The sequence below is a fragment of the Aphis gossypii genome, chromosome X, assembly GCF_020184175.1.
Source record: "Aphis gossypii isolate Hap1 chromosome X, ASM2018417v2, whole genome shotgun sequence".
Classification (NCBI taxonomy): domain Eukaryota; kingdom Metazoa; phylum Arthropoda; class Insecta; order Hemiptera; family Aphididae; genus Aphis; species Aphis gossypii.
Window position 1 is genome coordinate 14647810 of NC_065533.1, and position 15370 is coordinate 14663179.

The following is a 15370-nucleotide window of genomic DNA, read 5'->3' on the forward strand; positions in this document are numbered from 1 at the left end:
AAAAACTAAAGGCTAAGTACCTATTTCTTATTGTAATTATTATCTTATTGAACATATAATTATTCAAGTATCTATACGGTTATTCATGTTTAAACTAAAATGAAATAAAAAAAAATGTAATCGGGAAAGCTGGTTTTAAATTAAAATATTAAACGTTAAATAAAAAAACAAATACTCATGAACAAAATAATTACTTTTATGGTTATGTAAAAATCGGCATTGGATTTACATTATCTTTTATGCAGATGATGTTGAATCTGTCTGTAGTTTTTGTTTGTTTACATCAAAAATATGTCCAGAACTTATAAGTATAAAATCATTCAATCGTTTATTGTAATTACATTTTTATTATACATTCAACTGAAACAAAACGGAAAACGTTGGGAAAAGTAATTAATTTAAACTTGAGTAAACTTGGGTAATACAGATAGTATTTAATAAAGCTAAGTTAGGTATACATTTGGGCCATGGACGATCTTCGAGTAATATTAAAATAATTAAAAATAAAGATAACAAATAATAATAAATACTAATGAAAAAAATAATAATAATAAATAACAAATAAAATACTTTTTGAAGTTATACACTAACTTGGATATTATAAATTTTTGTATATAATTATTGATTCGCGTATTATTATTCTTATATTTAATAAGTACTCTGTAAATAATTTATATATTTATATATTTATTTTATTATTATTACTAACAATAATTAATATTAACAAATATATTATATTTATTAATTTAAGTTGGCTATTGTAAATACCAGGAGGTATAATATATTTTTGGTTAGTATACTCCATTGACATTTTTTAACTGTAAAAACGTTGAAATTCTAGTGATCCTCAATTTTGATCTATAATAGATAATAAACGGGAACCTTGCCCTCGTTTAAATTTAATTTATTAGGTATTCGATATTTCTAGGATTCAATGACACAGCAGAATATTTCAAGTCAATAAAACACATCAGTGGAATTCACGTATTATTAACCTAACCCATAAACTGAAAATTTTAGATACGACACATTGACATTATGATTAGTGAATTGTAGCAAAACTTGTCATAATTCATTACAAAGTGTAAATATCGATGGAAAAAGTTAAATAGGTAGTACCTAATCATATAAATTTTAAATTTGTTATTTTATACTTCAGATTCAAAAATGGCGTTACAAAATGAAATAAAACAATTTAATATATTATTACTGAAAATACTTGTAGGTTCCGACTTATTTTATGGATTTTATTTCCATTCCTAAAAATAAAATAAGTTTTACGTATATTCGAAATGTTACCTAAATACCTACGTAAAATAATTTGTTACAGAGTATACTAGTAATTAGGTAAATATTTAAGTAACACGTAATATTAAAATATATGAACGCATGCATAAAGATTTATTTACTTTCAACATTTACGTCAAAATACATTACACAAGAATAATGCGTTTATATCTATATACCTAATTATTAAATACCCATTTAAAATATTATTGAATTAAAACTTTGAGATGTTTAAACGTCTTGTTAAGTAAATTAATTTAAAACTAAAATACAAATTGATTAAATAAAATTTAATTTTGTAGAACATGTTCGTAAACATTAACGGCGAAATTATAATGGATGTTTTGCTTCGAGCATTTTTAATATAGGTGTACTCTGTACAATAAAATAGCGGTTTTAAGATAAAAAGGGAAAACCGATATCTAAAAATGAATTTATTAATGTAATAATATTATTGAACAATTTATATTTTAAGAGAAATATGGAATTTCACAAAGTGATGTTTAATATCATAGTAACGGTAAGATGAATTGATGATAATAAATAATATATAATTGTTTTAAAATGTTTTTTTTTTAATGAGATTGATGGATATAGAAAATTCTATTATTACAACAAATAAAAATCTACCCCATATGTTGCAATAAATTTATAAATTATCTAATATCAAACATGTTTAAATTACCTAATGCTCATAGTCATTTTGTGTAATCACAATATATAGAAGATAACATAAACTCTATCCGCTGATACATTGTCTACAGTACCCTTTAGTATATTGTCAAATTGTTTAAACATTATCAACTTATACATGAACTTTGAAAAAATAAAAATCACCTACGATTTATTGTTTAAGAAATATGAGTTTTTCTTCAATTAACTACAAAGTCAGCATTTGATACAAAATAAAATCTTGAAATACTTCCAAACGAGTTTCCAGATGATTTAGAAACATTATTTCCAAACGAAATACTGAATTTTAGAAGTTATAAGGTTGCTCAAATATAGATAACGTCAAAAATGTACTAAAAGCATTTCATGAAATGTGTGTTCTTTTAAAGAAAAAAATTTTTTTTCAATATATTATCCTTATCTGACATGAATTTAAGAACGCTTTTGTGTGCACACACTTTACCAATTGTTCCACTTAACGTTTCTTTTTTACTCTGAATATTTGAGATACAGTTTTAAGGAAGAAATTTTAAATTCACTGACTATTGTGAACATCGAAGCAGAAATCATGATGAAAATTAACTGTGACGATTTTTTTTTATGATGTTGCTACTAAACAATCTTGGAATAAAATTTTAATTTATTAATATGTTATTATTTTTTAACCACATAAACTAATTAATATTATTTTTACTTAATAGTATGATATTTACAGATAATTCAGATAATTTTAATTATGAATTATTTAAATTGATTATATTTACGAGAAAATAAATTTGTTAAAATTTAAATAAATGATGGTGGCGGGTAAATATTTTTTTCCCGGCCGTTAAGATATAACATTTACATACAGCCATTGTGCAGACTGCAGAGTGAAGACATACTCATAATGTCTACCGGTATACAATAATCGTATACGGTTGTTAAAGTGCTCGACTCCTTTTCCACCTGGGTATCCCTCATAACTTTCATAACACAACCTAAATTATCTATCAATTGTGTAAGAAATGTATTGGATAGTCGTAGGGCGACAGAAGGCACAGGCAACACAGGCTTATGCCTAAGATGGCATTAGATAAGAGGTGCCAAGCAATTATGTTTTTTAAAAACATTTAATTATTTAGTTTTAATATTTTTATTTAAAAAAACATTATAGGTATCCATGATACCCGGCAATAATCTAAATTTAGCATTGGGCGGAGTATGTTCAAATAGGTATTTAATACATAGAAATTAAACTTATAGAATAACGTATATATTAATATATTACCTATACCTATAGAAATAAGTAGTTATATTTTTAAACCAAAATTATTCTAATTTCAAACATACATTATACGTGCTATATTTTGTGAATATAGGAAAGTGAAAAATTGATCCTTATATGATTAGATTTTTACATTTTATTTGTTATTCACATTGGTTTAAACTTATGAATATATAGCAGCCATCTGCCCGTATTCATATGCTAAATGATTGAACATATATATCAATAATATTCATACGTCACTTTGTTGTAGAATATTTTTACTGACAACAGTAGCTAAAAACTTATAGGTATCCATGTTATAGTATATTATATGTATATTTTGGTATAATTGTACCTTTATTATTAATAAATATAAACTATATTAAAGTGTATAGTAGGTACCTATTAATTAGTTGAATTTTTTTGGTAACTGAAAATATATTATTAAATTTATTTGATCCTATAATTTTGAATAGTAAACGAATGTTGATATTTCACTGACCAAAATAAAATGTAACTACGTGAGGTATATTCATAGTATTATACTTAAATAATTGAGTAGATAATTAAACGAAATTTAGTTATTTTTAAATTTTACAAACAAGCATATTATTTTTTTACTTTATTATTAAAAATGTATTATGCTTTATTGCACATTAGTACAAATTTCTCATATAAATGAATAATCAACAATAATATAATAATATACATTGGTGGCTGGAAATAGATTATAATAGGTATTCTAAAAAAATACTTACACTATTGTTATTAACAAATATTTAATCAAACAAGTTTAAAATAAAGCCGATTCCGCTTAATAGGAAATAAGAACAACCACTTAATCGGGACAATTCTTGAATTACTAATATAAATCTATAGTTGTAGTGTACCTAAACTTTCATCGCTTATCTAGGTTACAAATTCGGATAACTGGGACATTTTTATCGAATGTTTGAAACGTTGGGATAGGGAGTTTGACAAAATAAAAAGGTATACATGCTTCGTCTTAGACAACTGAACTGCCCATCTTAATGTATCGTTGAAAAACACCAAACTTGAATTTTTACATGATAATATCTACGGCTTAATACAACTTCACTAATTCAGCTTTTAGATTTGGGTGTTATCCAAAATTTACATTTTAAGTATAAAGCAACACTGGTCAATTATGTTTTAGAAAATATTGAAAACAGTTTAGGTACTTCAACCACAATGAACAGCAATAAAAATCAGTAAAGTAATTAATATCCTGCGGGCAATTCAATTCGGACAGCGAGCGTAATTTAAACAGCCAGGCGATAAAAATCGTTTTCACAAGTGTGGTTTTTTGGAAGAAAGTCATAACGTCAACCAATAATTAGAACCTAATCCCGAAAAATATGATATCGCAAGAGTACTGAACAACGTGAAATTTGAACATCAAAATTCAAATGTGCAATGCTATGACCAAAACGGAAATGTAAATAAATCAATCATTCAATCCACACAAGATACACATAATAATTCAGATGAAGACACAGACAAGGAACCAGATCCACTAATCCAACTACAGGGGGCAAAGAAGTCTTTGGAAATATTGAGAATATTTTTTCTTCAATAAGGTAATGAGGGAAGCCTCATAAATGCTTTGGATGCTTGTTCAGATAAAATTTGTCAACAATCAATAATAAGAAAGGAACAATAGCTATTTATTCATTATTGATAATTTTTTTAAATATGATAAAAAAAATATTTATATTATGTATGTGTTTTTATAAATAATAATTAGTGTCTATCATTTTTTTCTTTTTGTATTAATAAATAATTTCTGTTATATGTATGTATACATTATTATTATTATTTCGTATGGCTTAGATAAATATTACATTCAATTCACAGTTTAACATAAGTAACATAGTATAAAATAGGTATAAATATGTATACATTAATAATGTAATTTGTAACAATAAATATATAAAAATTGGTTATCAATAAATTTGTATCTTTTTTAATCTAATTATTGAAACATTTTAGTAATGTGTTAATTAATAGTTAGTCCCAATTAAATGGAATCAACTGTGTAATCAATCATATTTATTAAATTATATTTTATTAATATTTATTTACATTGGTCAATAGCTATTTCAGCATTTTTTTTTTAAAAAATACGATTATAAAAAACTAAAAATTAAAAACATATGGTCAAAAAGAGATTTGTAAACACCTAGACCGGGGGTGGCAATCCTTTTGAACACTACGTGCCAAAAATTGTCTTCTTTTTTTTTAGAGTGTGCCATGAAAAATGTTATATTGATATAATATTGAATGTTATATTCAGTGTTGTAAAAAAAAAATTTAAATATGTATTATAATTTATAGTAAAAATCTTCGCTTGCCATGGATTTGCCATCTCTGACCTAGACCATCCCCCCTAAATAATTCTATGATTGTGATGCCATAAGACACTGAATCCAGTAAGATAAAATTTAGATTTGTATGATGAATTGTTTGATAGGTGAAGCTTAATATAACTCATGTTTGATTAAATACATTTTAGTTTTTAATAATACTTTTATGGTTTAATATTTTCTTATTTTTCAGTTTCTGTTATTTAAATAAAATGAAGATTCAAAAATCGGATAGCATGATTCGAACAAGTTTACTGACTGTTCAAATGATAATCATCGCTTTCAATTTGGTCCTGATTGCGGTAGTGATCAACAAAAGAAAATGCAAGGTATTGTTAAATATAACAGTATAATTAACTAGGTATATTTTTACATCCAACTAATTCCCAAACTAAACTTAATAATGTAGTTCAAAAATTCTTGAAGTCCTTGAGTTGGTCCACTATTTTAATACGCGAATTTAATGGCATAACTATACACTTAAAAGTTGTTTTAAAGAATTTTTAAAATAAAACTACCTCACTCTTCATAGTGCAGTTAATAGGCACACTCAAATTGCCTTTTGTGATTTTCTTTTTTTAAGTTTTGGTACATAAGTTTAAGTTATTTTAAGGACTCAAAATCTGTGCCAAACAAGGTTATATGAATTGAAAATATTTACAATTTATGTTTCAAAATTTGTTATTTCCACTTAAACACATGTGGTTCTATTATTTCAATAAAATAAAATATTGTTATTTAAGTTATATCGTTAAAAAACTATTAAAAATTTCTTATATTAAATTCATTATCCTTATTAGGTAATCCATCACATTTTATTAGCACAGCACAATAAGACAATACGAGATAATTAATTTAAACATATGCATGTTTATATACATATATTTTTTTGTAAGACGAAAATTTTATGGAAATTCAACTATTGATATAGGTACCAATTTGGCAATGTACCTACATAGTTCATATTGAATAACGTTATTTTATGAATTAGATACCTACAAATAGCGGTTTAAATATTAAATTTAATAATATAAGGAAATAACTGTTTATTTTACACAATATCTAGTCAATACATACATACGATTTTAATTGATTTGTCTTGAAGTATATATACATATATAAAAGATGAAAACATATTAAAAATTATTATTTATAATTTATTCATGCATGAAAAAGCTATTGTAGCATTATCACACAATGCCTTAGTGTTCCTACAAGCATATATTTTCGTTTCACATTTCTTATTTCAAGTAGGTACACTTAAAAAATACTCTGAAAAGTTTCAAAAGATTGATCAGTTGCGGCAGATCTTAATTGTATTATAACATTCGAATAGCTTGTATTGCTAATACATTTTAGAATATACCTACCTACAGTAAACTATGAACGAGAGTAGAAATTTTTTAATACTTCTAATATGTATGGCTAAGGATTTACTTTAAATATAAAATAAATAAAATACAAAATACTGGTATTCTTTAAATTTATCTTATCATCATAGTGAACAGCAAAATAAAAATACAACAAAAATTAACAAATTGGATTTTATGAGAAATAGGAATGTATAAAACATTTTTTTTAAGTATAAATGATATACATTACCTACCTATACATTTTAATTATGTTTTAAGCTAACTACTAATTTCGCTTAAATTTTGAATTTTATCGGCATCATGGTTACAATTGAAAGAAACTTTAATTATTTCTTCATATTATTTTATATTCCAAGCCCTTTAAATAGTTAGTCTATACATCACCAATATTCAACATCTTTATGAATTTTTTTTCACAAGATAAAAAACTATTTAACTGTAAAAAAACGTTTTCCTATTTGTGATTGAATATACCGCATTTTAACTCATACACGTTAAAGCGTTAAACAGTAATAATTCAGTATATATTATACTGTATATATAGGTATTATAGGTACTTATTATAAGAACACCTTAGGACGACTTAAATGACAAATTCAACCTAAGTACCTATAGAGACTGTTGGACTGTTGATCATAAACATAATCTTATCCAATCAATCGTTATGGTCGACTTATCGAATCCTAAAATATTTCACTGTAGTTTCACATACTTAGTACACAGTTAGTGCAAAATATTTAATGCCAAAAACGTAGAAGATGGATTTTCGTTCACAATGTTTTTGCTCTTTTTTTATTCGCGAATATTTTGCAAATGTTCGCTCTATTGTTGGGCTACCATTTTTTTAGAGGAATACGCTTCATTGCTCGATAGACTGGCAGATCATTGCACTTACACAGCTAATAACAGACTATGTCAATAAGTGATTATAATTATTAGGTAATACGGTCAATACGCCAATAAATTACATACAATTACATACGTAGGTATATAAGTATATTTTAAAATTATCAATAAATAGTAAATAGTAAATACATTTCTAATAATTTTTTTTAAACACAGTATGATAAAACAATTAAGTATGTATTGTATATTTTTTATTTTAAGTAAATCAATGAACTGATATTAAAAATTGCAATACCTATCTAATATTAAAATATAGGTAAGCAAATAATAATTAATAAATAACCTGAAAAATTAAAATTATAACATTTAATTCGTTTAACATAGTATATCATTTATAAACTATTACTATATAATATGTATCTACTTATCAAATAATATAAATAAATTCAACAAAATAACAAATTAATGGAAAAATACAACCAAAAGAAAATTTTTTAAATTTTTTCTTATAAAAATTTCTATATATTTTTATTTTTGGTATGATACATAACTTATTTGAATTTTGTAGGTACCTGACTCCTATCAGACCTTACGTCATTTACCGATTTATATTGTTTACAAATTGTAGTTATTAAAAACGGTAGGGAAAGATTATATACGTTTTTAGCAACACGATTGAGCATAGAATATTTTATGCGATGTTGCCACATTCACGTTGCCAACATTTAGTAATTTATTATTTTAAGGTATTATTGCACTAATTATTATGATATCAGACGCGAGCTGTGAGCTGAGCCCAGCTTTATCGACAATTTTATCGAAACAGAAACAGAAACGTCGACTAAGATCAAATCAATTTAATATAAGCCCATACAATTAGAATCAGCTAAAGAAATTTAAAAAATAGAATTTAATATTCAAGCTTTCAACTAATATTTAAATCGTATAAGAATATGGAATCTTTATAATTATATTTAAGCCAACTTGGGCATAGATACCAAGGTACCTATATCAATTTAATTTATTATTATTTTATTGTTATCAAACATATATATATATATATATATACTATATAACGTGACTTCTATTGAGACTATTATTGACTTTTAAGTATTTTGATTTTATTATTTACATAAGTCATAACTATTATTATTATAATTATTTAAATAAATATTTGTGTATAATACCGTTTAAAATTGAAAATGGCAACATTGCAAAGTTTTTATGCTCAATCGTGTAGGTTTTTTTTTGTATTTAAATTTCCTTTAATACACCGACAATTTTGCTCAATCGTATCGCAAAAAAGGTGTTTTATGCACAATTGTGTCTCAGCTCTTAAAAGCTATTTAATAATATGATTGTAGTGCTCTTGGCATAATTTATTGTGGTATAAAACATATTTTAATGCAGTAATATATTTATTATTGTCTGGTTTACATTTGTTAAATACTGAAAAATATTTCATAAGGCTCTATTAACATATTTTATATCCAAAATTACAATGAAAACTCATGCTGTCGGGTTTCAATTATACCTATGTAACTATAATATCAGTATTATAATCATTATAATGATAAAGGAAATTATAAAATACCTTAATGTATTTTAAGAATACTATTAATTATAACGGGAATCCCAATCAGCACACTTAGTTACAACAGCTATAAATTTTTGTTCATCCTCAACGCTGAATATTGCCTGTCCATCAGGTTTCTTGAAATGTTTTCCATTAAAACTATTAGGTATTTATTATGTTTGCATATATTTAATTTAAAAATACTTAAAGAATTCAGTTAACATTTTGTAACAAAAATTAATGATCGGTTAGGATGATGGTCCTAGGGGTATGATCACGTATAAAAACTAAAAATTATATTTATTTTTTTAAAGCAAAGTTTTCTTGACGAATCATTGAAAACATGTTTTCCGATGCATTATTTTTCATATTATCACTCTTTACTTTCATTAAGTTGACATAAATCAGTCGTTATATGAAGAATTTATGAAGAAATGGTAGATTTATTTATTTTCTTTGTCTTTATTTTTACCTTACTCTTACACATTTGTTTCTAAATTGCTTAACACATGTGTATTACGATCACTTATAGGTATTTTATTCGAATTTGAAATCATACAGGTATTCACTTTTACCTAAGTCGAACTTATTGTTCACTATATTAATGCAATTTGCATTATAAATGGTAGTGGGTATCGGGTGATATGAGTTCTCCTCTCATCTTAAGCATGTCCTAATTGTTACTGAGACTTAGTGGCTAAAGAGTTGAATTACTTATTTGCAAGTCATTTTTTAGAATATATTAGACTATTATAGGATAAGCGAGTTAGAGTACTTTTACACACGCATCTGCTGTATTTGTAATGTTAATTTTTCTAACATCTGTCATTGTGACGAGTTTAGTTTTTCTATTCATAAAATTATTTCTCAAGCTTTTATGTAGTGTAGTAAATCAAAAAGTGTAGTGTCTCGAAAACAATTTTTTACCATATGATATTGTATAGGGATTATCTTCTGTTCTTTTTAATAAAGTGTACACACGATGATGTTGCGTTCCTTGATCGCAAACTATAAAAGTAGGAATTCATTTAAGGTCAAGAACTTATTGAACACAACTTTTTATTAGAAGTTCCAAATTATTACCTTTGATCTCAATTTCTGTATAAAAATGACTCAGCAGACATTTTCAATTTGAGCAAAGACATCGTAGGTAACACAATAACTAGAGCATGAGATCCAATTTTTTTAGCTTGGCTTAATATTCCAGTATTTTCAAAGCCTTCTGGCTTTTATCAAATTCAAAACTTTATTATATTATCTTATACATTTTATGATAGATACATCGTATAAGAGAATCACACATTTCTTTTCATCGAATATAATTGCTGACGTTTTTAATTTTATTTGTTTCATGTATTTACCCAAAAAAACCAGCTGAAAAACTTTTCATATGAATCTATTCTTATCTATAATGAAATTTTACGTCTACAAGAAAATTTTTTGCACCTCTTTTTTTAATTGTATTTTTATTAGCAAATTTTTCTAAATAGTTTATTAAAATACGTTGTTTTTCAGTTGTCTTTTCAACATCATTGCATTTTGCTTGCAATACTCTATTTTTTTTCATTAGTTTTTTTGGGCTATCCATTGTAATATTTGATTTTTTGATATATTTTCAAGAGTTGGCATATCAATTAATTCAGAAATCTTATGATTTAATTTTTGGTGATAAATGAAATTCAGAACTACTATTAAATATAAATGAATTATTGTCCAGACTGCAGGTTGGTATTTTAATTTGATTCATACTATATTTGTGTTGAAGAGTTAAAAGTTAAAACTCATCTCGGATTAAAGTAAATATATGTTTTGAATAAACAAATCTAATAAATAAATAAATAAAAGTAAGCTATGTTTTACAGTAGGTTTAATTTTTTATTTCGACTTTTTTCAAAAATGTAATACCATCACGCAAATATTTTTCACGCTATAATTCATTGATACATTTTATGGTACATTATTTTTGACTTATATACTTATCTAAATGTTTATAGATTTTTTGATATTTTGGTTTCAGTATAAAATACTTATAACTTATAATCATCATTGTAATAAATTTGCAAGTCATAGCTATTAAATTAAAATTTTCAACTTCAAATGCTTATAAATTTATCGATAAGAAATATTCGATATATTTTCAATAGTTTTATAAAGCTATAAGAACAACGTATATCAAGTATAGTATTACATTTCTAAGTTACAACAATAGTTCAAATTTTTGTTGAAAAAATAAATTAATTAAAAAAGATATAATAAATCATAACCTTCGTTAATTTAATTAGTGCGGATTTGTAATTTTGTTAGTGTCGGGTTAATAAATTGTCTTATTAACATAAGTATTATAATATATCTTCGGCAAACATAATTTATATGACGTATAATATACAATTTTATATATTTGTATTTATTATGCATAAGTCAATACATTCAAATTCTTTATTTTTAACTAATCCTACAATGCATAGCGTTGCTTGAGAGTAAATAACAATGTAGAAGAGTAGAAAGTAAGTCTTAGAACTAAAATAATTTTCGTTTAATCATTATGAATGTTTATTTTAGTATCTATAAGATGATTTATATTACTTTTATAATACTTTTGTAAATGTAATGATATTGATTAGATTAATTAATTTGGTGTTTTACTATATTTTAGTCCGTTATCAGTACCTATTGGTTTGTTTTTTTTTGGCAAGTACCTTTTACCTTTTTACCTTTTTTGATTACCTAATTTGATTTACAATAAAAGCTGTTCTATTTCATATTTTATCATTTGAGAAAATCGTCAATTTTTTTCTATACTGTTATTAAGCTATAGGCACACAATAATTATTAATTAATCTATTCTGTACTGTACTGATCTAGCCTGTAAGTATAGTGGAACTATACTAAAGTATATTTTATATAGTGTATAGAATAGTGGACATTTTGTTGATTCGTATTACTGTGGCATACGGTTTTTCCTTTGTTGCACGTAACAAATAAAAATAATGCACAATAAAATTAATAAATGCTTTTTTTTCTTTTAACAGTACCTATAAATTGTTAAGTCTTGTTAAACTTTGTAAATTAAATAAAAAGCCTAACCACTGGAAATAAATAAATAGTAGGTAAGATTATGGTGTCTTACTTCATTTATTAGACAGGCAACCTAGATTCTGAAGATGGTTTTGAATGTGACTAAATGTAATATAACTAATATGTTGACCAAATAGATTTTTTCAATGAGTATAAAGATTTTTTAGAAGTCATGTAACTTGATGTAATTTAATCAGATATTAAAATACATGATTTACAGTTATTAAATATTAATCAGTTTTTAATTAATTTTCAGTGCATATTAATTTTTAGGTATCTATTCTAAAGGACTCCATTTTTTACATTATTTACTAATATTTGTGATGTTTATATTGCATAAAACATAATATTATACCATGTCAAAATGTAATTTTTTAGATGTCTATTGATTTTTAAAAAATCCAGTTATATCATTTATTAATTTCTCATGAATATTTATTTTCTTATTTTATTCCATTATCATCGGGGTAAAAATTATAATACTATTGCTAGATTGCATGAAACATTGAATAATTTAATGATTCAATAAAATTGAATGGACAAATTATGGGTTTCTAAATCATGTTTAAGAGGCCATTAACTTACTTTTGATTCATTCAATTTTTATAAAATAGCGATTGTTCATGTATCTCTGATGGCCCAGTATATATCTATAAGATAATAAGAATTAAGGACGTTTTCCATGCATGTGTCGTCTCCGTTAGGTTATGTAATACGTACGGTAATGTACGTCTTTGAAAATTTTGTTTAATAGTTATTTGTACTTAGTTTTATTAATATTGTAGTGAATTGATCTATTTTCAAAGTTAAAACTAAGAACATTATTTGTACCAGTATATTGGCATTTTTCAATATATTAATTTTTTAATATAATATAATTTTTTTGATAATATGAGCATTTTTAATTTTTTAATATGAAATATTTTACATTACCATATAATTTCACTAGAAAATTAAAATTTCGAAAAGAAACATACATATAAGCGTGAAGAATAGATAACGTTTGTAATATTACGTTAATATTCAAACAATTTATCTATAATACAATAACATAGGTATAAAATAAATAATATACAACTGTTATAAAATTATAAATAACCTAATGTCTAAACAAATCTAAAAATACATTAAGAGGAAATCTTAAGTCATTTATTTTGTAAATTGCATCTACTGATAAAATATCTAGACATAAAGAAAAAATGCACTGCATCTCCAAGTCTTGGAAGTTAATCACCTTCAATTCATTATTACAAATTTTCAAAATGTAACATTTGAATTTTCGTAATGTTTTACAAAAATTTTTAAGGTATCAGAGGCAGGTGAATTGGAAATAACTAAGTTATGATTATGTAACTATTTTATTTTGAATTTTCATTAAGTAATTTTGTAAAATTTAATTGTTAATTTTTATGTTCACTATTTTAAAATTAGCGTCATTATCTAACCTTCTTTATTTTGGATAATGATCATACATAGCTTAACAAGTATATTTTTTATACATAGAGGTTAATAGTTAAAATTAAACTCTAAATTAATTATTTTCACCTTACTATATATGTGACTGTGTTCAATAACAAAAGATTTAATGCCAATCTTTGGATTGTAATTATAGCTTTTAATGTTTTATGATAAGTTTATTTTTCTCATCAGTCACCTAACAGTTAATATGTAAAAATACTCGCTCAACGCTTGCATCTGTTCCTGGGACGCACATAAAGAATTCCACAATTATTTTTAAGTTTTAAAAAGATTATATTTTCACCAACTGATTCTAGTTTGAAAATATCCATCCATGTGTGTTTTAATTTAATTTTTTGACAGAGGGTAGTTTATTAAATTGTTCTTCAATAAAGTCACACCATAAAATATTTTTGCTTCATCCAGGTACAATAGGTCAAATATAATATACTTTATTAATATAATACTTACTAACTTATTATCTAAATTCAAGTGTTTTTGAATTTTTTTACAATGTCATCCAAGATATACCATCAAACTGGTTTAAAGTAGTTTCACCTGTTAATCAATACATTCTAAACATGTCAAATTAAATGTATTTTTATAGTTCCTAAATTATATTTCAGTAATAAATCCTTCATTTCATTAGTTATCGAGAAAACTTTTTCTTTTGATATGATAAAATTACCTTAGTGCCTTTCAACTACAAATTCTTTTAGGTAGACTAATTTTGTTTTAACTTTAATCATAGATATATCCAGGGCCGTATTTATGCCTAGGCCGGCAATTTTTGTAAGAAATGAAAAAAAATTTCATATAAATATTTACTACCTACATTTTTTTTCTTGGGATAGGGGTGGCATATTTAAAAGGGCCTAGGGCGGCACCTGTTCTAAATCCTGCCCTGGATATATCATAAGTCATAACCTTCAATTGACCAAATCACTGATGAAATTAACTCACATTAGAAATTTTAAATAACTTACTATACTAATAATAAGGAAATTGAATCATCAAAAATTGTGACAAATGGGCATTTTTCTATTAAACTTGTCAGTGCAATATGCAGAGATAGTTATTTAGTTCTGGAATGTCCAAAAATAGTTATATTATACTATTGAAAAAATCGCAAAACTCTTTAAAAGTATTAATATATAAAAATAAAAAATAAAAATTTTTTTTGCAAAATTCTCATACGAATCCAGACGTCACATCGTTTTTGAGCTTGTCGCGCGTTTTTCAAGCTCGAATCACTAACTAAAAAAAAAGTGGCGTTACACGTCAATTTGTATGAGAACACTGCAAAATTAACGGTGGTGATAGTTATTTTGTTGTTATTTCACATACATGATTAATGATTATTTAACACATTGTTTCACTAGAACAACTAGAGTGTTTATTTTTACATTTAAGATAATACTCTAAGAATAATTTGAAGAAACCTAGA

General features: G+C 24.6%; 1 protein-coding gene across 1 annotated transcript in view; it reads left to right on the forward strand.

The window, feature by feature from the left end:
• LOC114124795 (probable G-protein coupled receptor 158) overlaps positions 1–15370 on the forward strand; it is a 59763-nt gene that overhangs the window by 10630 nt on the left and 33763 nt on the right. Inside the window, exon 2 of the mRNA XM_050206115.1 lies at positions 5789–5924. Coding sequence (XP_050062072.1) covers positions 5808–5924 — 117 coding nt within the window. The 5' untranslated portion in view covers positions 5789–5807. The remainder of the gene's footprint in view (positions 1–5788; positions 5925–15370) is intronic.